The sequence below is a fragment of the Fusarium redolens genome (genome assembly GCF_020744475.1).
Source record: "Fusarium redolens strain MPI-CAGE-AT-0023 chromosome Unknown BKA55scaffold_3, whole genome shotgun sequence".
In the NCBI taxonomy this organism is placed as follows: Eukaryota; Fungi; Ascomycota; class Sordariomycetes; order Hypocreales; family Nectriaceae; genus Fusarium; species Fusarium redolens.
Window position 1 is genome coordinate 2,213,492 of NW_025763666.1, and position 23,337 is coordinate 2,236,828.

The window sequence follows — 23,337 nt, forward strand, 5'->3', positions numbered from 1 at the left end:
GTTTCTTGAGGCTCATGTCCCGCGTGCATATCCACTGGGATGCCGTCATAAGCCAACTTTGGCCCCAGTATAAAAAATAAAAGTTGCCAGTCGTCCCCAGCCGTTTAAAATGATGCTATCGTCAAGTCCCTCAACTGCATCCTCACTAGTAAGGTTTCGGTCGGTCAGGCCATGCCATGCATCATCTCCATGAACCGAGCTCAAACTAGACTTGCGGTACGGACGGGTGATTTCTGGGCTGGAGAGCCAAAGATGGGGCAACGGGGAGACAAATGGTCGTGTGGGTGAAAGGCGGGATGACGGGGTATGAATGATACTGCAAAATGATATGATGGCCCCAGTGAATACCAAGCACAGGGAAATAAGAACACCGTAATGAAATCCCAACTTACCACTAGAATTAGCATGACAGCTACACACGAGACAACGAACCGAGGCCAAGGGCGCTTCCTCGTCTTAATCTCATGTCCATGTCCATGTCCGTACACCTGCACCTGCTGTGCCTCCATTGTCCGATTGACCACCACTTCTAAGCCAGGGCCCTGGCTGTATCTTGGTGCGCTCTCGTGGTGAATTTCAAGATGAGGTTTTCTGGTCTGCTTTGGTCGCGTGCTTGTCTAAGATTTTCTTCTCTATAAAATTCGCAAAACCAATGACCTCTCGATCGTAAGAGTGTCGGCAATGAGGTGACAATCAGTCAGAGAGTTCTTAGTAAAGTCTAGATCTCCGATGTTGTGGTCGTTGCTGAATCGAGGTTTTTGAAACGGCCCGTCTCCTCCGTATCGTGTGCTCCAGACACGGAAGAAAAAACCGTCAACGTCCACATCGACGAGCCGCCCCGACTTATCATGCGAGATTCACAGGGGGAACTTCGGCGCTTGATCTCGTGAGTCTCCTGTTGGGTGATGCAGAGGTTGGATTGGTGTAATGTAAGTGGTGGGCTCGGACCCGGCGCAGCGTTTCGTGGCTTGAGCCTCAAGGACAATGATACACTGGCATTCGCAATGTCAGGGACGATATGCAACGTGCCCCGTCTCTTCCGTGCCGTGGTTTATCCTCGAAATACCGCAATCGTTCGAGAACAAAATGGTGATCTGTCTCGGCTTGTGGTGTGGGCATAGCGAGACGTTTTGAACAAAATGGAAGGTGGTAAATATGTTCACGTTTTAGGCCTCAGACGTGGCTTGGTAATGTAGGTAGGTTGTCAGTTCTGCGGCGGAGTTCGAAGAATCGTGATCAGTCTTTTTCCTTGTTCCTTGTTTTTGGAACAAACTTTGAAGACTTGTAAAGGACAAGAAGAACGGTCGAGTTGGTAAACTTCAAGGAAGGCGCCGTGCTGTATGCCCCATTCCACGACACCGCTCTTCTTAGAATGTACCTGCCTTACCAAGGAACCTTTGGGTTACGGTTTTTTGTATTAATGCTCTTATGAATTAGGTATGTGCTATAAGATAGCACAGTAGTTTCTCCTAGCTTTCGATGGTTTCAGAGAAGCCATCACTCTTTTGGAAACACCATGCATGATAAGTCCGAAGCCTCAATTTCCACTTCAGTATAAGTCTTCTGCTTTTGACAACGATAATTATTATGTGCACCCCTGTTTGGAACACTATGAGCCATTTATGGTAATGGAGAAGGACAAAAGCCAAACTTTACTACAGTTGAGTATTGAAGCTGAAGTTCTTGGCTCGAAATGATTTTCTCAAATTGTGTAGACGTCTTTGTGATATGGATGGAATAGCACCATTGATTGTGGCCATCCCCAGCCTACCTACTTCTTGAGTTCGGGGAACCTAACCTGTTGATCAGGTCCAGGACCAATCAGAAAATCGACCTGCAAACGTTGTTCAAACTTCATATACGAGGTTTGGGCTTCTAATATCTTCCAGTCAATGTCTGTTGTACTCTATAACGAAGTGACTTGGAGCAAGGTATCTCAAACAGACGATGTGCCCACGTAAAACACCACCTATGGATCACCTGTCATCCATGTCAGCTGAACTTTGGTTCTCTCCTCTCTCTGGTTCATGAGCTGCTCCCTCTACTGGATTTCATTCAAGACCAAGAGTGTGAGCTACGCAGTGCATATCCGGGAATGTCTCAGAAAACGACAGCAGAGCCCTGACTACACGTAAGTTGTCTTGTAAAGTAATGTTAACGCTCCCGCAATGAACGGAAAAGGTCGTAAAGTTTCAAAATGGTATTGAGCCACCTCCTTTAATACAAATAACTGCAACATAGACATTTAACACGGCTGCCTCAGAGGGCTGCCATGAACCCTGCCTGCCCAACTGCCTTGTTTTTGTCCTTCCATGGCTTGCCTGCCTGCCCACCCTCTGTAAATATCGACCTAGACGCCAGATAAACACGCATAAAGGGGCATTAGACAATTGCACAAAAGTATTAAGATAGAGAGAGCGGCAGGCTCTTGATTTCTTCCCGCCCCGCCTCCATGGTATAGAATGATGGCCAGCACATCTCCCCAGAGTGGTGAATTTTGCTTCCTGAATTCTTCTTCGTCGTTGTCGTTTGAGATTAGAGCATAGATGAGAAGTCTCGTTGGTGTGTCCTCCAGCAAGCTTCGAATAAGGCGATGGTTTGTTAGATCGCTCCTTACATGATAATGGCAGGAATATCGACGTTAGCCTTGATAGATTTGTGGGGGAGGACGCTGCCACCGTTGACGTAGATCTCATCACCAATTGTGACATCGTCACCGAGAACTGTCACGTTCTCGAGGCGAGCCCATCGGCCAACAGTGCTGTTCCAGCCGACAATGGTGGACTTCACCCAGGCGTGGTCCTTGACCTTGGAGCCACGGAGCAACACACATCGTTGTAGGCGGACACCGTCACCGATAACAACATCAGGCCCGATTGTGACATTGGGTCCGATCCTGCAGTTCTTGCCAATCTTGGCAGAAGGGTGGATCATGACATTTCCGCCGTGAACGTAGGGCTCAGTGGGAGGAGTGAGCTCCTTGCTGCCCTTCTTAGTAAGGGAGGAGAGGTACAGGCATGTACCACTGAGGAAGTCCTTGGGCTGTCCAACGTCCATCCAGAAGCCCTCAAGGTCGAAAGAATGAAGCTGGTTGTCCTTGACCATAGCGGGGAAGGTCTCCTTCTCGATAGAAGTCGGGCGGAGCTCGATACGGTCGAGGATGGAGGTGTTGAAGATGTACATGCCGGCATTGATACGGTTGCCGACGAACTCGACGGGCTTCTCGACAAATCGGTCGATCAAAGAGCGGTGACCAGGCTGGTGGACAACAACACCATACTTGGAGGGTTCCTCAACCTTGGTGACGACAATGGTACCCTCATTGCCGTGGTTCTTGTGGAAAGCCAGGAGGTCCTGGAAGGGGTAGTCGCAAATGACATCGGAGTTGAGGACGAAGAAGGGAGAGTCGTCCTTAGCGAGAATACTCTCAGCAAGCTTCAGGGGTCCAGCAGTATCGAGGGGCTCAGTCTCGACGGAGAATTCGATGTTGATGTTGTACTTTTCCTCGTACTACGGAAAGTGTCAGTTATATGGTCTTGAGGAGGATATAAAAGCTCCATGTTCTTACCTCAGCCAAGAACTTCTCCATGATCTCAGGTCTGTAGTTGACAGCAAGGACGATATCAGTAACACCCGCTGCGACCAGCGCCTCAATCTGGTGTACAATCATGGGCTTGTTGGCGAACTCGACAAGAGGCTTGGGGAGAGTGAGGGTCTGTAATGCGCCACAGCTTGTCAGTTACACACAAAACAAATATTGGAGGGGTGTACAGGAGTTTCGCGCGGCTGAGGGGTAACGTACGAGAGGACGAAGGCGAGTGCCAAAGCCGCCGACAAGAATAAGTCCTAAGCATTTTTAGCTGCTGGAGAAGCTGAGAGTGGCCAGATGAAGCATACCCTTCATGATTGCGGTATTGAGAAGCTGTTACGTGGGTGAATGCGTTGGAGCAACGGGAGTCAACAGCGACAGAGAAAGAAAAGAACAGAGAGCGACAGCAGCGAGGTCCTGAAAAGAAGGAAGCAACCTCGACAGGATTAGATTAAGGAAGAATAAAATGTTTAAAGGGTATCGGGTATCTCGAGAGATTGAGTATCTGGATCAGAGTCAAAGTGAAAGTCAGAGAGGAAGGGGAAGACCAGGAGGAGAAGAGAAGAAGAAGCTCAACTTTGAACTCAGGAGAGAGAGCACAAGCAGAGGGAAGTGGGGATGTTCTAAAAAGGCCAACGTGGGTAGATGCAGCCAGCCAGACGACCTAAGCAGGCTGAGAGAGTGGAGAGCTGGACCCAGATTACAGGGGACGACACGGGCTGCCAGTGCCATAGTCCAGGGTCTTAAATCAGGTTAGTTTTCAGCGGCTTCGAGATTTGACTTCCAGCTACGATCAAGATCTCTGTAGAAACGCAACTCAGTCATTTGTTTCACGGTATTGGAGTTATCTAATCAGCCAGTAGCGAGAGGAAGTCCGATGTTTGTATCTCATTTACACCATTGTTGACCTCAGATTATGTTTCTGTAGTAATTCCACAATGCTATTGCCGCCATTGTTCCCGATCCCTTCATCTCCAGGCCAGAATATCACAAGGAATGCATCTGGACACTCAACTCCTTCATATCCCATAACTAGTTAGTCTACGCCTCTCAGACTATTACCATCTCCCATCCGGGCCACACAGACAAACGATCCGCGACACGAGGTCCTCTAATAGAAAGGGGGCTGCGTGCTCTTCTCACTCCAATCAAACAAGTCTTGCGGGTCATTGTGGCTCGACACCTTGTCTGTTCCCTGGCGAAATTTTATTAAACCCCCTGTTCAGCGTTATTGTTATTCTAGAACTGATTAATATCCGACATGGTTTCTATTGAATATGAGAACAAATCATTCTTTTGAAACCTGTGCCATTCCTCTGCCAGAGAAGGTCTGGAGATCACAGTCGGATTTGTCAATATTAGTCTGGACTCCCCCTATCTACTATCCCACCTTATGCCACACTCTGAATTCTCAATACCAACAACTCAAGGCTCAATTGATGGCCCCGACTTCTATTCCCAGTCTTTACGGACTTCTCATCTTTATCATGTTGTTGGCTGATCGAGGTCCGAGCCAGTGGCACCATCTTCTCTTCCTCAAGGCATTGACTTAGTTAAAGGAGGACAGGAGGTGGCCACACAACCACCCATAAGCTGACGTTCATTTTTACAATCCCTGACGAGGACCCTGCAGCTCATTTACGAGAGTTCCTCGTGTTAATGGCGATTTCTACATTGGCTCTTACAACTGTGATGACCTTCCGACTATAGCACATAATATTCAGTCTCTTTGTCACGTCGTGAATAGAAACATCTATCCGTAACACAAAGAAAGACGTTCCACCTCACCCCATATGACTTCATCTTCGAAGGCGTTCCCACCTCTCAGCCTCTCCCGTATCTCCGTCTGACACGTCTGCTTAGTTTAGTGTGAGCCCCTCCCTTTGCTCCTCTCTATTCTGATTGAGCTGTCAATAACCACCTCGTGACCCTCATATGTAATAAACTTACAAACTCTGTCAACCTCCCCTCACCAATAAACCTGTGCATTAGGATACAGTTCAACCAAATCATGATCGGCATGTATCAAGCATCTGATGCATTATGCAATCCTCGGTTGATTCTTCACCCCCATGGTCTCACAGCTGTCATAGCTTGTTCGACGTCACAATAGAGGTTGAAGTCTGTAACAACTTGACGCTGCACTGACGATCCTCATTGAAAGTTCACAGAGCCAACGATAGAGTTTGGGGTTGGTGGTGTTGTGTTCCCACCTCGTTAACAGCTGACAGTTGCTGGCGTTACCCAAATTCCCGGCAAAATCGTCTGTTGGTCTGACTTATTGGTTTCCTATTGATTGCCGCTTTCAACCTAGATACGTGGTAGCATATGCAAACATTGGGGGTTTCTGAAGCTTGGATATTGTTAAAATTGAGTTTAAGCTGACTTCATCCGCCAACTTCAAACAACTATTGGTGCACAGTTTCAAGCGATCTGGGTTACATTGGGAACAAACACCCCAGCTTATTATGTGTGACACTGCAGTCCATGGCTACATTTGACTGATCATAGCTTAGCTGGTGGTTCTGGTTCTGACTTCATTGTCTTTGAACCTTTGAGGCCACTAATTCAAGTACGAAATCGTGAAGGTCAGGGTCTCAAGAATCGCGTCTTGTAAATCATTGGCAGGATGGCCTGAAACGATATATGACCTCCACATTTTCTATTGCTCTTTTCCAAAAGCATTTGCTCGTCTCCCTCTGTTCAATCATCAAGGATCAGATTGATTGAAAACAAAGCAGAGGTGGTACAAATATCACATGAACAATCAGGAATGCATCAAGATCAGGAAACACAGGGCGAGACATAAGAATCTACCGGCATTCGAAATGTTAATAATAATAAAAAGTCATGATCATTATCGTCGTTAATAAGCGTATTGCCATCAAATTGGTCCATATTCCATGGTCATCCTCATAATTCATCCCAGTCTCATAGTCCTCCACATTTTCTCATATCGTATCGTGATTGTGAAATTCAACGCTGGCTCCAACCATGCTTGTGCTTGTGCTTTTCCGTCCGTCAAAGCAGAATACATCTCTTCTCATCAGAATCCGCCATCTGAGGATCTGAGTAAAATGTCACTCTTCGCTAATCGTCAATGGTTCAATGAACCCCCCGAAACAGTGTGCTTTTTCTCCTTGTCATAGTTCGTCAAATTGTCGTCCAACGTGTCAAGACCAGCCTTGTGCGGTTAGTGAGAACCTCCCCTGAATGATGCCACTATCCAATTCAACTTTTAACCAAATGCAACCGTTTTCAACTCTTCATCTCCCGTTCTTCGCTGTGTCATCGTTTCTCGAGCATGTGATAGCAACCTGAATGATGGGTCGGTCGAGTGGCTCCTTGGTTGCATGGTGATGTTTTTTCAGACCAATTGCCATGTAAAACCCCATCTAACATGTGACGGCATCCAACAGACCGCTGGGAAAGGTCAAAGAAAGGAAATCAGAGCAAGCTGAAATTGCTATAAGAGTCGTAACATCCTCCCGCGCGGAGAAAAGGGACACCGAATGGTGATAGTGCAAAAGAAAATGCCGGCCGTAGAAATGTAAGATAGCATCTAAATCGTGTCGTGTCGTCATGATTCGTTGGCAGCAGATAATATATATCGCCGCTCCCCAGTGTAAAGTGAAGAACAATGGGGTGAAACGGTAAATAAATAAAAAACCGAAATTTGATAGTAGTAATGAAAAAGGGGGCAACTAGTAATTCTTTCTCGAGCCTCGTGAGAGAGATTGCCAAGGAGGGAGGGTGGTTTGGGTATATCCTTGGGATTGCTGTGAAGCATTTCAACCGCTTGTAAGTCGTCTTGTGTGTGATTCCTTCTCCTCGTGTTTCTCGGACATGCTCCCATATGAGCTGGCCTCAACGCTGATCTGAGCTCATCAAAGCATTGTCAAGCTGGACTCAATCACCCGCCAATGGCTGTCTCCTGGTGCTTTTCTAGTCGAATGATGCAGTCGAGCTACTGCTGGAATGGTGTCCTGATCGCCTACTGTGGCGGTCGCTGTCTCGAGAAGACGTGTGGCGGCTCTTGCGGCGACGAGACGGTTCCTGTGCAGGAAGCCCTTGGACGATACCATTGCGAGCCAGCATACCCCCATTGACAGAAAAGTTACGACAGACCATGAAGGCACGCATGGCTGCGTTCTCTTGGGCTAGAACATCAGATTCGTATGCGAGGTCCGTCTGGTATTCGCGGCCATTGACAAGAACAAGGCAAGTGTAGCCGTTATGGTCCCGGTAGCACTCGTACATGGGGTCTGTCCATCCTCGACGTCGGCAAAGGCCTGTTTCGCACCTTGTCAGCAAAAGGGTTCGTGTCTCAAAACTGGTAAAGTCCAAAACATATCCAAACGAACTGGTGTTCATGACGTCCGTCCGCAAATCAAACAATAGGGATCGACATGCCAAACCCGGCATTTAATTCAAGGTTTTCCATGTGCTCTCGATCATGTCGGACATCAAATTATTGTTCAACCTGTGTCACGCAACAAGGGTAGAACAATAGTTATCTGTCACCACATGCGGGGAGCTTCGGGCTACCCTGCACGGGAACTTTTTTTTTTTTTTTTTTTTGGCGCCTTCAACCAATTGTGTTCCTGACCAGTTGCTGGTGCCATGGACATAATTGTCATTGGAAAACAAGACGGACTTCACTGTCATTGACTTACTCTCAAGATATTGCATATAGAAGCCACCCATTGTGATGTTGCTGTTGCTGGCTCTCGCTAAACGTGACGAGTGGTGGATTGACGATGTGTAAGGTTGTAGTTGTAGTTATGAACGAAGGTTAAAAAAGGCGGAAATCCAAGCATATAAGAGCTTATTATAAGGCGGCAAAGACGGTGGAGAGAAGGCAGAGCATGAGAGGGGATGTTGTTATGACAAAAGGATATCAATGGAGGAAACGCGAACAAAATAAACGCTTGTCTAGATCCAAAATAGACGACTGATGCCGAAGACAGGGTTTAGCTCCGAGGACGAACTCCAGGATCGAGCGTTGCAGCGGGTAGAGAGTATGTGGAGGTCGTGAGGGATGTCAGGAACCGAATTGCAACTGAAACTGGCCTTGCAAGTCTTGAGCGGCTGTTGAGGGTGGAGGAGGGTCCTGTCAAGTTTGCTCGATTCGTGGTGCCCAGAGTAAAAAGAAGCTCAAACGGCTGGCGTGCAAGGTAAATGGGAGGGATGGAGAGAATGAAGGAGCTGAAAGGGTTTTGAAACAGGAAAAGACAAATTTGAAAGGATGAGCAATGTGGGAAAATACCCAAGGATAACCTTAGCTGTGTCGAGATATCCGTCTTGAGTAATACTAGGTACTGAAGTTATGTACATCCATCCATCTGCTACAGTCGAGTTGAGCCGATGGAACGGCGAGACGTGTGTGCCTTTATTCCAGACAGCCTGTTAGCGTGGGACCGGGGGTGTCTGGAGACAAAGGACGACGCGCGAATGGAGGTAGATGCAAGCAACGATGCGGCTCTCGAAAGAGTGTGACCCATCTTGCTGTGCTGGCCTACCTGGTTGCCAGTTGATCAAAACCGCTGGCGACTAGGCCACTCCACCGCGACACATGGAGGATGCAGCAAGCAGGCGATCTCTCTGATAAGTCTCAAAGTTAACGCCTTCGGCCACTGGCGTACCTCCAACGAACTTAGTAGGTTCCTATTTTCCGTCTCAGTCATTGCTCTGCAGCTAGCTGGATCCTTTCTCGCAGGTAATGTTTTATCTTCCTTTGTTCTCTCATGGTGTCACTTTTTCTTTGGCAACCCTATTTGGTCTCGTTCAAACTTTATATTGTTGTGATCGCTTCCCAAGTTCCCTTCATGATGGCCATCTACAGGTCAAATATAAGCATGGTTATGGCTTTGTATCCGGCCGAGTACATGAGGGTATGAGAGCATGGTCTGGAATGGGGGGCGATGGAGCCAGTAAGGGCTCATGCAGACATGCGATTGAAGATGCACTGCTACATGGCAGTAATTTCAACTTGCTTTAGCTTCAAGTCAAGTGGCGAAGAGGAGATCACCGTAGTGGTCCAAGGCGGGTAATTCGTTTCTGTTGTCAGGCCGGACGTTCGAAAAGCCCGGCAGGCCAAGAGGGGCAAAATAGGTAATAGTCACTCTGCCGTCGCAGAAGCAGCTTATACTGCAATTCTGCCAGAGTATCTAACAGCATGTACCTGGCTCTGACCACCATCCATATCTTGACGTCTGAGATCTCTGTTTCGGCGGCCACTAATGCACAGCAGTGAGACCTTTCAAGTATTGTATCTGTACCGTGCTGTATATGAGTACGTAGTACTTTCTGTCCAAAGGAGGATGATGAGCTGCAGCGAGGGGCAACCCACCTTGAACCCCTCCTCTTGAGCCCCGAGAGCCCCGGTGGCCGGAGTTGCTGCAGGACCAATTCGAGCTGTCCATTTTAACTGCACCTAATAATTCGAAGCGAAAATTATCAGGGTCGGGATTGGCATATGCTAGGATCATATTCTAATCCTCGCCAGTCGCGCGCGAAATGGTCGGCCGTGTTGTGCGGCCTAGTGTGATGGTTAGAGTGTCGCACTGGAGCCGAGCAACAACGACTCAGTGGGAGCGGGCCACGTTCTCCTTCAACTTCATGTGGCGGTTAAGATCATAGTCGATCCGCACACGGAACAAGTACATCAGGGAGAGTGCGAGTTTCTCATATGGTCCAACTCAAGGGACCTATAAGGTTTGTCTTTATATCTAGCAATGGGCGCTTGCAATCTTGGCCATCGAATGTGAGAAGGGTCTCCAATCTTCAGTTCGGAATGGCATCATGAAAGCTGTGACAGTAGCGCTAAACTTTCGAATACGACTCCCGCTATCTGTTCTGTCATTCTTTGACAAATGCAAGGAAAGAGTAGGACTACAGAAAAGTATAGTCACAAATTCAACAGTGACACCACCCGAAGCAGGCGAGGACCGTCCACTTCGATGCTTTCCGCATCCCACTCCCTAGGGCCTGGAGAAAGGGTCGGTGAAGCAGCGCGACGACGTGCATGAACAGTACAGTCAGTGGCTGGCCCAGATATTCAACGACACTGCTCCCTCAGGCCCTTCCACCCCTGCCAACCATGCCCTGCGCCATGCATCCACAGGCGTGGGTGTGAGCGCCGTTAGGGCTGTTCACAGCACGCAGCAAAAAGCAAATGAGCTCTTGTTACTGTGGCTCGAACATGACAAGAACGGTGAAAGCGCCAAGACTGGTTGGAGGATGCGCAACAGCCTCTGCTCGAATGTCTTAGGGATAAAGACGGGGCTGGAAGCTGTAGGTCCAGTAAAAAAGATGGACGCAACGAGGGATTGGCTGATGTTTAGGTATGGAACTATACATAGAACTGGATGACAAGAGAACAATTTTTCCCTTCGTGCTTTAGACAAGCCAATTCCCTTAGTACGATTCATGGAAGTAGGTACCTCCTAAGGTAGTAAGTACGACTTCTGTGGTAAGAGCGCGGCCTGTGCAGAAGGGAGCAAATGTGTCGAAGAGGGGGAAAGCCACCCCATGGAACGTCCGAACACCGTACTTGCCTTATTAGCTACGCCAGGAGGGGTAACGTATGGAAATGAATGGCAGGACGAACCCCAATGGAAAGGAGTTTGAGGCAACGACTAAGGCAAGGTAAGGCAGGTGCAGACAAGTTTGGGGTCAGCCCCTACTAACCTCATGCAAAGATGTGTTGGCAATGCTATTTTGTTGATTAAAACAACATTACTTAGGTCCTGCACTGGAACCTCGAGGCAACTTCCAATGGCGGCATATTCTCTCTGCACAAGCTAGTCGATAAAGAGTACCGTTGTACCTTTCGGGCAGCTCACCCTGCTGATGTATCCATGGGGTGGCCATTTTCTCACTCCATCTGCGCCGATATCAAAATCCCAGCAACTTCGCGAGGGCATCCATTTTGAAAGAAGTTATCAATCACATGCGGCGAATCAGCGGTTTCACAATGTCAGGTATCGGATATCTGGTCCAACAACATCTGCATTGCTCAGTTTCTTAGCTACTTTTACTTACTAGGGCCGAGCTAACGACAAAAGCATATTCGACGGTAAACAAACGACCTGCCAAGCATCTGCAGGACTGATATCAAGCTGCAGGACGTGACAGGGATCTTGCTAAAATTCGTCCCTCGAAAGATTGTGTGGGCTTTGTGGAGGGACAAGGGAGCCCCCATGCAAACGCGAGCCATGACGGAGCGAGCTTGGAGCTTTCCAACGTCGAACAACGATTCGACAATTCGAACTCTTCCAGAATTCTATCTTGGGTGCCGCTAGTTAGCTCTGACGTGACCCGTCCAACCGTCTCAGGTAACCCCATGACATGTCGACACGTCCCAAGATGCTGCCCACTAAACTAGAACATGATGGATGGAGATTCTGAGTGTTTTGGGTTTGGATCCAAACTTCTGGTTCAAAATGAGTTGAATCCGAAACTTTGATAACCGCCAGCGACGAAAAGGACTTGTTGACGCATTTTTGCGGCTTTGTCACATCCAGCGTATCGCCAGTTATGATGCATGCAGCGGCGCCTATACGGTCGGGAGCAGCAACGACAAGAGACTACCTCCCAAACCGCATCATGGCAGGTAGCATGGCTTCGTTACTCCAGTAGCAACCCTAATAAACGTGGGATGCTTACTATGACTGGATCGTGAGATCTCCACGTCAGAAAAACTTTGAGGGCTTGCTGGTCCCATGTGGCTACGCTTGTGGATGCCCCACGTATATCATTGACTCCCTTTTTTGTCGACCTCAGCCTCATGTTTTCTGACAGCGAGCATGGGTTAGAGGCGGGGTGAGGGGCAGTACCGACTTAGGAATTGCTGGCGATGATGGACGATGTCGGTAAAGAGCAGACTCTGGCATTAACATACAGTGCGCCATTGTAATTATACATATGCTCGCTTCTCGAGTTTTTGAGCTACGTGACAACTGTCGACTTAAGGCTGATGGACCAACCGCGATAGAGAGCGATAAAGCCATGAGGTTCTATGAGGTCGGATATACATGAGCAACTTGCGGCGATTCATGGTGGTTAGCGCCTGGTCTGTCGAGGCCCATATCACCAACTAAGATGTCGGAGTTCCATAGTAGGGACATAGAATAGTCGTATCTTTCAAAGTCTTGTGGAAGTTCACACTCATCTTCCTGGTCCTCGAAAAGGCCCGGAACAAGGGTGCACCTGTTGTCCGCTAGATGCAAGAATTCATATCAAAAGTGAGGACAAGAAATTACAAATGGTTCAGGCAAACTGTATAGTTTCATTCTCTGTGACCACAGTCGCCATGCAACCTGGACGGCCCTGGGTCTTCCTCACGGCCTTCCATTAGTAGGTAATACGGCAAGACAACTTATGACCGGTAGTACACTTCGAGGCTTTGAGCAGGGTCCAGCTCGGTTATGCCTTGCCGGTCGATCAAAGTGCTTGGGCCTCTTGAATTGACGATACTGAGGACTCTGGTCTCGAAGGATGACACGACTTACGAGATTGTAACCGTCTGATCATGTACATGCTCTCAGATTATCTGAGGCGACTATATCAACGCCCGTATTGTTCGAGGTGGGCTAGATCGACTTGTTCTCAATTTAGGCAGCATGTCTAAACCGAGACATCACCGTAGGATGGTCTGGAGCGTAGAAAGACTCTGTTTTGTCATCTCCAAATTAACTCCGATACAGAATGAAGGTTAGAAGTCTGATACAATCACTTCTATTTAACCCATTTAATGAGAAGGGATCGTGCACAGTGTCAATTTCTGACTTGATGCAATATTACGTCGTCAGCTCTTCTCAAGAAGCCAGATGCTGCGTTTTCTGCTTCTGTCTACTGTCAATCTGAGTTGCCACTTGTATTACTAGACCGACAGAGTTGAGAGAACCCATTTTATTTTGCATTACATCTGATAATGAGATCTAGAAGTCCAGTACTGGTCGTTTTTGTTTCAGGTGGCAGATGACGATTCTATGCCGAGTGCAGTGACACTGGCTCAGTTATGATTGTAAGGTCGCTGTGATGCAAAGGGATATCTGGGATGAATTGTAATGTAATGCAGGATTCCCGGTTTCCCTGAGTCGTTCCTCGTCACCATCAGTCGGAGGCCAACGACTCTTGGTTGTGGTTGGTACTTGGAGTCCAGATCATTCATTGTGGACAGTTCGCACTGCTTCGATCTTGTAGACATCACATGTGTTGTACTATTCTTCTTCATTAGCAATGTACCCCTCTGTAACGAATGAATAGTCGGCTTCAAGTCCCAGGTCTTGATAAGAGTGCTTGATAATCACTTGGAGAGTGGACACTTAGTTGTAGAATTAAGCCAGGAACTCATGATATGCCATTGGCGGGTGACAGGATGACCAATAGCTTGTTGACGGTATAATTCAAGGCCTTTTGTTTCTTTTCAACAGTTGTTAGCCAAGACTCGACTGTAAGTGGTCATATGAGTCCTTCATGTCATGGCTTGGTCCTCAACTTTTTGACAGACAGAGCAACGATGGGGTTCTAGCTCGACGTGCAGGCAGATACAACTCAAGCTAAATCTTCTTTAGGTTTTACTACTGCCCGCCTGAAAGTGGCGAGATTGCTATCATCGAGGACAAGATGGTCGAACATGCTCCCTTCAGTGAAATGCTGCCATCTTGGAAATCACGGTAAATTGTGCCGGTTTAGCGTACACAAAGCTATGTTTTGAACCATATCCTTTAAGAATTCTGTAGTAGAGTCTTTCAAAGATTTTGTTGTGGATTTCAAGAGGGAGTGTCGCTCGTGGAAAGCCATATTAGAGAAAGTGGCACAGTTCATTATTGACCTCATCACAATGGAGAGAGATAAAAAAGCAGGCTATTTAGGACTTTACTGATAGTAACGATTTTCTTGAAATTCAACTCTTAAAAACAAGTTCTATTCTCTACTTTCAGAACACATCTCTTTGTGTGAGTTCATAGAAAGCTACTTCAATTCCTCATGCAGGTCTCAATTCAATACGATTTTCTGTGATTACAGGATGAAGTTACAGTGAAGCAAAGCTCAAGCACTCAATGTCCCAGAAGTGTATGACTCAGCTAAACATACAGACCGGGCTGGTTATTCAATTGAAATGCATGTTAGCTGCACTGTTACTCTATCATGCCTGTCGACGACGACATGGCGCCATCAAAGTCGGCCGGTATGTAAAGCTGAATGTCCCCCGCGAACCCACTGATTCTGACTCTGATTCATTCATGCATGCACTGCGGTGCATGTTTATTTGTGTGCTGTATCTCTGATCCAAGATGGATAAGCCCAGTTTGTCCAACCTCGACGACGCAGGTTTCATGTCGTAGTTTGGCCACCAAAATATGTATCTCTGTCTAAGATAGATCACCGCAGAGTCGGTAGATCTGTGTACCCCCGCAAGCAATGCATAGAGCCTCGGTATTTCATGTATACGCCCTCACAAGATTCCCAACATATGAAGTACATCGAAAAGTGACATGTCTCTGCTGCATGGTCTATGTTTTCTCACGGCTTTCAAGCCCCATCCAGCGCTACACGAGTGCTACTTAATCTAGAAACCATGCTTGGACGAAAAGTAACTCTGCATATCCTCCACTGTGTGCTGCGGAATAACATAGACAGGATGCACAGTAGCAACCCGATCCTCCTCGTCAAAGATCTGTTCACCCTCCATATAGGGTGTCACGGACCACGAGTCGCCTGTCACATCTGCCTCGTGAGGTCGAGCAACATCCAAGTTCCACTTGTGTTGCGCTGCGCTCAAGCCAGAAAGTACATAGCATGTATGATAGGCGTCGGAGAACCTGTTATCGGACTCAAGTCAACGCTCATTCAGAAATTCTAGATGCAGGGCCACCAAGTTGCATACTTGCTCGGTTTGTCTCTCAGACCACCCCGCTTAGACTGGTCTTGACAGCAACAAAGGATATAGCGGATCAAGCCGTCACGGCTGAAAAGGCTATGCTTGGCCGCAGGGAGCGCGTGGCCGCCTGAACTGGCCTCTTCCCCTCCAGGGCCGGACCCGGGTCCGTTGAGTGCAGCCTCGATGAGGGGCCAGCATCCTCCGACCCAGTGACTGTAGCAACCGTCGACTAGCTTATTGGTACGACCTGAGAAACCACCCTCGGGGGCGTACTGTCGCGAGGACAGCCAAGAGATAAGCAGTGGAACATTGAGATGCCTACAGAGACAGAAATATCAAGACAAGGTTAGCATGCGCTGCACCGCTTCCATGTCACAACATGAGTGGTTAAACAAAGGGAGAAGCATACCTCGGGATGGAACGATGTGGAGAATCAAGAATCGAGAGGCATCCGAGAGCGCAAAAGGCATATGCACCGTGTGCTTCGATGCCCGGCTTTGCCGACACGCCTCCCTCGTGCGTTTGGCCTTTCCGGTGGACGATCAGTGACGGAAGCATTGCTTTGGGATTTCGTGCGTCACTTACATCGGTGTACATAGTCTGCAAGCCCAGTGAATAGACCAGTGTGGCCAGCAGATCGTGCAGGAGAGTCCTGTGATAGCTCAAGAGGTAGATTGAGTAACGATATGATGACGGCCGCGCAGTAGGCCCCCCTGAAACTTTGTTAGAAGGAAGTGATCGTAGATGCGTCCTTGGGGTTCACGGCATGAGACCGATGGGGAACTGCGGGCCTTGATCGCCGGCGTTGCAGAGAAGAGTATTATGGTGTAGTGGTACGGCATGCACATACCTGACGTCCTCTTCACCGCCGAGTGCCATCTGGAACCCCCCATCGGGCTGCTTGAGTGAGCATAGCCATCTCCACATTGCTCGACGGTCGATAACCTCGTAGGCGTCTTCACCGCCGACCAGGGCCAGCGACAGAACGGTTGCATAGGACGTGGCGAGATGCGAGGTATGTCCGAATCCGCCAGCGAAGCCTCCATCTTGGTTCTGCATAGGTCGAACGGTATCGACAAGTCTCTGGCGGTACTCCGTGACATCCTCTCCTAGGAGGACAAGAGCAGAAAGACACCAGTAGAAGAACCAGGGCCGACTAGGGTCAGCGGCGGTGAAAGCCGCGGGCAGCTTTCCCAGTTGCTTATGCAAAAACTTTACATGGAGGCGACGGTCCAGATGGGGCAGGCCGTGGGAGTTGCAGTAGTCGAATTCTTCGCCTTGAAGAAAAGGCAGGACTTCGTCTATCGTTGCATCCTGGACACGCGATGACTCTGTAGGTAGGCTATCGCGGATGAGAGGTTCAGTAGTGAAGAGAGGCGGTATAGAGAGTTCAGCATCGGGCTGTGGCGCTGTTGCAGCTGAAGCCATTCTTGTGTTGGGTCTGATATTGCTGGTGACAGTATTGCTGTTGTTGCTATTGCTGCGTGGAAATAAAACGCGAGGTCGAGGGCGTGTGAGACGAGAACGGGCTCTCATAACTCAGTTGATAAGCCAATATTTATGTTATATCCCGCTGCCTTATTTTCAATGCATTAACAATGAGAATTCCGGCTGATATTGTTCTCCAAGCCATGGCATCTCGCAATCCCATCTTACCCCCACATATTGGATTCAAGTGGACGATTTCGTTCCCGTGCCCAATAAGAATATGCGTTTGGCGGGGTATTCTCTTTGTTGGTTACATTAGTACCAACGACAGGTCATGCTATGAGATCGTTTCCCTCCAGTTTGTGTTAGTTTTAGTATTAGAAACCCTATTATTTTGAGCTTGGATCTGGTAATGGTCGGCGCAGAATCGGTTGGACTGTGGTGCTTTAAAGTGTCGTGTAACTTGTTTGGCTTCGAGAAACGTCAATATTGTAGTTGTAAAGACAAGACAAACTTTATGAGCTCGAAACTATTGCTCAGGAAGATAGACCCGGCCATTTTCTCACATTACAGAAGTAGAACCAAATCAGAAATAAGTTAAAAAATAACTGGCTGTGGGACGACTTATTGCCTGGTGACTGCAGGTTATTCAGATTTCGCCTACCCTATAGCATGCTCTCCTCCAGATAGTATGTACGGCAAGGACTGGGAGATTAATTCCACAATTCAACAAGACAAAGTCTCAGAGGCTCTTATGGAGGACCAAATACTATTCTTCGATCGCTTCCCGATGTGCCGATAATAAACTTTGCTACATCATAGATAAGTTTCAGTGGTGAGTTGCAGACGGTTTTTGACATCGTTTTTGTCACTTACCTGCAGTAGATGAGTCTCTCTCGCGATACATATAGATATATGACTATTTTTTCTAAAAACCTAGGCCAGGGGAAGTATAGTTTTATTCAAGTTATCGGGTGTATTCAGATCTCTCATTGGATGAGAAGTTGAAGACACAGTTACCTCCACCTTGCTTGTCGGCAATAAGGCACTGAATAAACCAGAATGCTTATAAACTTAAAATTTCAAGTGATAATCCGTAGGTGAACGTTCAAGCCTTTATGTTACTTCTTGTCCTGACTTGACTGTGAGTAGCTTGGCGATATTCAGCCATCTTCAAGGATCCAGACATATTATAGGTGATAAGATTTAGTCAAGAACTAGAGGCTCACTGTCAAGCCTCAATTCCTGAATTGTATCAGCAGCTAAAGCAATTAAAATATAAAAACACTAACATCTGCTGAGAGGCTCGTGGATGATATATGCCATCTGCAAGCGAAGCTAAGGCAAGATTATCCACATGCCATAGAACAGAATCTTTCGAATGCGGGCGTAATCATGGAGAATATTCGTTATGAGGGGATATAAAAGGAAATATTGCAAATTATCTTAATACCACATATATAATGCTCGTCATCGATGCCAAACCTGTAAGACCCTCCGGTTCTTGGTGTTGTGTAGGTAGTGAAAGAAAGACCTCGGGTATAAGCCGAGGTGACCAGATACAACATGAGATACTCAAACTCAAAACGCCTTTAACATGGAATAAACGTATTTGAACCTGCAAGACGGAGCACCAACAGCAGTTTCTAGAACATCAAAAGCCTGTCCTCGGCCACCATCAAACCATTGCACGCCACATGTATCGATCCGAAGCAGCACCAGAAAATTCTTGTTAGCAGGTTTTCTAGAAGTAATGCATGAAGCATGGTTCTCAAGTACCGACGCTAGGGCAATGTAACTTGCACGTCAAGGCGGAGGTAAGTATCCGATTAACTCGGCCTATAAGTCTCAGAGAATTGATATCAATACATTGAACACAAAAAAGTGTTGCGCTAGTTGACTAGTCGTGCAAGAGTCTTCGGTTTTAGACGGCTCAGTTTCACACTACTGTAGCTATTGCAGCAGGACGTGATCATTTGCACATTTACGAGAACTTCACTGAATTAAATATCCCAACAAGGTGAGACAAAGACGGGATGATGCAGATCACAAATATTGAGAGACATACGAAAAAGAAAGTCCGACGCTACTCGCGGAAGTTGAATGAGTCGAGCGAGCAATATCCTTCGAAAATCCGAGTTCTCGACCGAAGCATGGTCCGAACCGAGCCAACCCCCAACTTATTGTCTTTGGTTGGTGGGGGCGCTAATGAAGATCGATCAATGAATTGAGGGAGATATGATTGACATTTTGATGTAACGATGGAGTTGTCTGATACAAAATCTTTGCCATATACGTGGGTGGTTAGAAGTCGGTTTAGAAAAGACATAGAATTGTGAGAGCTAGAACCGTATCGAGGAATAGGTATGAGTAATTGCAGAATAATGGTATTGTGACTTCTCGAATCTGTTCGATAAATGGATAGCAAATAACAGGCTTGAGGCAGTCTCATTGTTTCACTCCGTCGATAACATCGCCTCGTTTAGTAATTCTGTACTGTAAACATATATCAGCATATGGATGCGTTGTTGTGTAGGTCTGCAGGACCAACTGTATAAGCCGGTTGGTTTGCCGAACATTGGATCCAATGTCATGTCACTCAGGCATAACAAAGGGCCGATCCGAGGAAGTACGTATGCCGCGGAATCCATTACAAGAAGAACCAGATTCAATTCTTCTATTTGATACGTTGATACCGTCTTTTAAAACTCTGGAATTCCGCGGGAACAAAACACCACGAGATATTGTGGTGTAGTGGCATGGCATCTTGGTCGAATATGCACCCATGCTTAGCTTAGACATTTCCCGGTGGAGACATGACCGGAACTCAAAGACCGGCTTGTCAAACCGGTCCGGGGCATATGCACGATATCATCCATGGTACATAGCCGAGACAAGAACCTGGGAGTAGAAAGCTCATGGTGTCAGATTGAAAGAATGATCAAGAGATGTGTTGAGTATGAGGGAAGCAAAAAGTATCAAAGTATTGTATATAGCGCTAGGTAGCTGTATTAAACAGCTTGGTAGTTGTGAGGTTACAGAAATTCGGATTTATACTCCGTCAAGATCAGAGCCTCACTTATTTTAGTGCCCCCAACACCACATCAGACCCCGCGCTTAATTGATGCCCATGCAGGGAAAACCCACCAGCTGTGCGTATCCGTCCAGTCCAAGCAATATCCCTAGACTCCAAGTTTGCTTTTTCTGTGTTAAATCCTGGAATCTAAGCGGTTCACTCTGCTGAGTCAGTCTCTACATAGCCTGTAACCTCGGCCTTTCTCAAGAGGTCTAAGAGCACTCACTCGTGCAACTATTTTACCGCTCTTCTCTTCTTCTAACCTATAAGTTTAGTGTCGTCCATTCGTCTACTAGTGCCCTTCTATAATTTTTGTTCTTCTCTGCGTCACTGTGCGGAAAGATCTCAAAGTTTGTCGTATAAAACTACTCTCTCACACATATTGTTTAATAACACGCCATGGCTACACACTGCAACGTCCCCCAACAGTTCATCCGTACCGAGGAATCAGAGTTCAAGGGCATGATTCGTCACGTACCCAACCGGAATCGATTGCTCCCATCCATTACATCCATCTCCAACCAGCCACGGCTTCTGGCTTCTTCCCTGGGCCAATTGGATTGTCTCCCCGCAGAGCTTCTATTGTCTGTCCTTGATCTCCTCGACTTCCAGTCTCTGTCCCGCCTGTCGCGGGTTTCTCTTCTAGGAAAGGATGTGATTGAGGACCTGCCGGTGTATGGGGAGATGGTCCAACATGCTCCCGAGGCATTGGTTGTCTTGGGACAGACTCGTCTTTTGAGCTACCATCCTGCTACCTTGCTTCATTCCGCCCTCCGGCAGAGCAGATGTGTCTCGTGTCTCGCTTTTGGAGGGTTTCTCTTCCTGCCAACCTGTGAGAGGGTTTGTTTTGAGTGTTTGTATGAGAACCAGGCTCTCCGGATGACGTCTCCGGCTATGGCGAAGGAGTGCTTCAGTCTCACCGACCATGATCTCCAACGCATTCCTGTTATGCATAGCGTTCCTGGCATCTTTGGTCTGAGGTTCCAATTCGCGCATAAGCAGGCTGAACGTCTTGTCAGTGTCAAGCAAGCAAAGGAGCTTGCCCTAGAAATATATGGCTCTGCTGAGAAGCTGGCCAGACTGAGGCCGACATATCGTCCTGGGAGAACGTCCATGAAAGATGCTGCCATATTCAGGCACTTCCATGAAGCGTCTTTGGATCCTCCAGGCTGTGACCTCTCAAGACTACCAAGAAAGGCCGAGGTTGTAGAGGATGACTTTGGCGGAATGGCCTCCATTCGTTTCCCATCCCTCTCAGAAGCTGGCGCTGATAAAGGCATCCTGTGCCAGGGATGTCTTGTCACTTATAGCCACTACATGCAAGGCGAGCTCCCCCAGAGTACGCTTTCCGAGCTTGTTCCTGTGGATGTTGGGCCTTATCGACCCCTTCTTGCGCTGTTGACTCGTCTATGGTCCACAGAAGGATTCGCTGAACATGCACATCAATGCTATGGCGTGCGCCGAATCTTGGGGCAATAAGAGTTCCAAGTAAGCACAGAGCATCCACTTTGAGATTTGTCAACACATTTCTTGATCTGTCCTGGCTGATGCTTGCAGAATCCTCAAGGCCTTGTAGGGCTAGTATTTCTTCCTCTTCTAACATGTCTCTCATATCCTCATGTCAATCAGTTGTCGGTCTTTCACGCTGATGGTTCTCAAAAGTCTCACTGCTATTCACGATCAGCCAGTAGGTTTGTTGTTTCTATCCGGCTGCGTTTATATACCCCATAGTCGCTGTTAATGGTAAATGAATTATTTCGTGATTTCCAATCTTTATTTCGAATATTTCGTCAGTGACCATAGACCCAATCTTGATGTAACAACTTTAATACTGATATTTTATTTGTGTAAAGCTTCCAGGCAGAGAACAAGACTCTTTGATAGCGTAGAAGACAATATGAACCATTCAGCACTTGTACGTTTCTGTTCCACTCTTGGAAGGAAATATATATCAAGAAAAGGAAGACCACTAAGCGTAGGGATATTCCATATGACCACTGAGTATATTCTCACCTATCATCTAGCTTGAATCTGCGGTACAGGAGGATCTGCGGTGAAGCAACACAATAGAGAGGTATGTTACGATTAGTTGCAACCTCAAGCCTTTATCGCTCGAGGAAACAAGTCTCTCGTCCGACAGAGTGCTGAATTGGACCGTTTCACGATTGCGGCCCCTTCAAGATACATGACTGTACGACTCAATGATGAGATTACTTTCCTCTTCCAACATTCAATGATAGTTGCTAACACCAATGTAGTACTATGTAAAAGTATATTGGACATATCATAGATCTGATGCATTCTCTAGTTGCGAAGTCTATGCTACCAAATAGGCTGCGATACGATGTGGTTCCGGGTAATATTTTTTGTCAAGGAACTTATATAGAAACTACGACTTCTATAACTGGATTCCCTCTTAGAAGACTAGCAAGCATCACAGTGACACAGCTCTAGTATGTTTTGGGTGACATATTACAAACACTGTGAAACTTGGCAACGAAACCAATTGTCCTTTGTCGACGTATTCTGTTACTTAGATGGAACAATGATGTAAACTTGAAGTCAATGGCTTCTGCTCCGGCCGTAGTGAGCCTCGGACGACTAATGCATAGAGCCGATATTCCTCGACATGTTTCCACCAGCGTATTTCCTAACAATTTCATGGCTGCGCCTCATACCATGAGAGCCAAGCCACTTAAAGTCATGTAGTTGATGTTGTTCTCGGAGGGGATACATCAACTTGATACAAGCCAAATATGAGTCACAGTCTTTCGACGACTTCGAACTCTTGATCAAACTGCTCTGCCAAACACAAAGCGATTGGAAGGTTCCAGACCAAGATGCATGTAACAACACATACATGCATATGCCCCCTAAGAACCATTATTAGCTACATCATCTGGCTCTACATCATATACATGCATGTATGGGGCCCAGCCTATCATTCTAGGTGAACAGCTGCAGAGCTGCCCAAAGACGATGGAAACAGAAGCCAGGGTGCCTTGGGTTTACCTGCAGAATATGGTTCAACTTAATGACTGAAAGCCGAGAATATGCAGATTGTAACACCACGATGAAGATGTTGATAGTGTAGTGAGGAGATATTCTATCTTGAGGTGGAGCAGTTGTGAGTTGTCAATTAACAGTTGAGGTGATCAACGGCTACACTTGCACAACAACTGGTGATCTTGAGTGTAACTGCAGAATCTGACGATATAGCATTGATCAAGTAGTACGAGTGATACTACTCACTGTTTCTCGTACAACGGTTGAAGACTAAGGACGAACTTGACGTTCTACGTGCGAGAAACCACCACCATGATGTGAGATACTTGGCATAAACCTCGGTTGTTA

General features: G+C 47.2%; 5 protein-coding genes across 5 annotated transcripts; 2 read left to right on the plus strand and 3 right to left on the minus strand.

The window, feature by feature from the left end:
* Positions 1 to 2,613: 2,613 nt before the first annotated feature.
* On the minus strand, positions 2,614 to 3,904 carry BKA55DRAFT_535301 (nucleotide-diphospho-sugar transferase; the record flags this gene model as incomplete). Its single annotated transcript, XM_046189690.1, has 4 exons — positions 2,614 to 3,510; positions 3,569 to 3,715; positions 3,803 to 3,846; positions 3,898 to 3,904. 4 exons carry the CDS (start codon positions 3,902 to 3,904, stop codon positions 2,614 to 2,616), a joined length of 1,095 nt encoding a protein of 364 aa, XP_046054104.1.
* A 3,449-nt stretch (positions 3,905 to 7,353) lies between these two features.
* BKA55DRAFT_249397 (uncharacterized protein) lies at positions 7,354 to 8,521 on the minus strand. Its single transcript, XM_046185351.1, has 2 exons — positions 8,266 to 8,521; positions 7,354 to 7,881 (listed from the first exon to the last, which is right to left on the minus strand). The coding sequence occupies exons 1-2, from the start codon at positions 8,294 to 8,296 to the stop codon at positions 7,535 to 7,537; spliced, it is 378 nt and encodes a 125-aa protein (XP_046054105.1). The 5' UTR covers positions 8,297 to 8,521; the 3' UTR covers positions 7,354 to 7,534.
* A 642-nt stretch (positions 8,522 to 9,163) lies between these two features.
* Positions 9,164 to 9,709, plus strand: BKA55DRAFT_249391 (uncharacterized protein). Its single transcript, XM_046185350.1, has one exon. The coding sequence runs from the start codon at positions 9,312 to 9,314 to the stop codon at positions 9,588 to 9,590; it is 279 nt and encodes a 92-aa protein (XP_046054106.1). The 5' UTR covers positions 9,164 to 9,311; the 3' UTR covers positions 9,591 to 9,709.
* A 5,458-nt stretch (positions 9,710 to 15,167) lies between these two features.
* On the minus strand, positions 15,168 to 16,907 carry BKA55DRAFT_502460 (terpenoid cyclases/protein prenyltransferase alpha-alpha toroid; the record flags this gene model as incomplete). Its single annotated transcript, XM_046186922.1, has 4 exons — positions 15,168 to 15,420; positions 15,486 to 15,797; positions 15,889 to 16,131; positions 16,330 to 16,907. 4 exons carry the CDS (start codon positions 16,905 to 16,907, stop codon positions 15,168 to 15,170), a joined length of 1,386 nt encoding a protein of 461 aa, XP_046054107.1.
* A 2,989-nt stretch (positions 16,908 to 19,896) lies between these two features.
* On the plus strand, positions 19,897 to 21,557 carry BKA55DRAFT_249499 (uncharacterized protein). The gene has a single exon (XM_046185352.1). It carries the CDS (start codon positions 20,383 to 20,385, stop codon positions 21,460 to 21,462), a length of 1,080 nt encoding a protein of 359 aa, XP_046054108.1. The 5' UTR covers positions 19,897 to 20,382; the 3' UTR covers positions 21,463 to 21,557.
* The last annotated feature ends 1,780 nt before the right edge of the window (positions 21,558 to 23,337 follow it).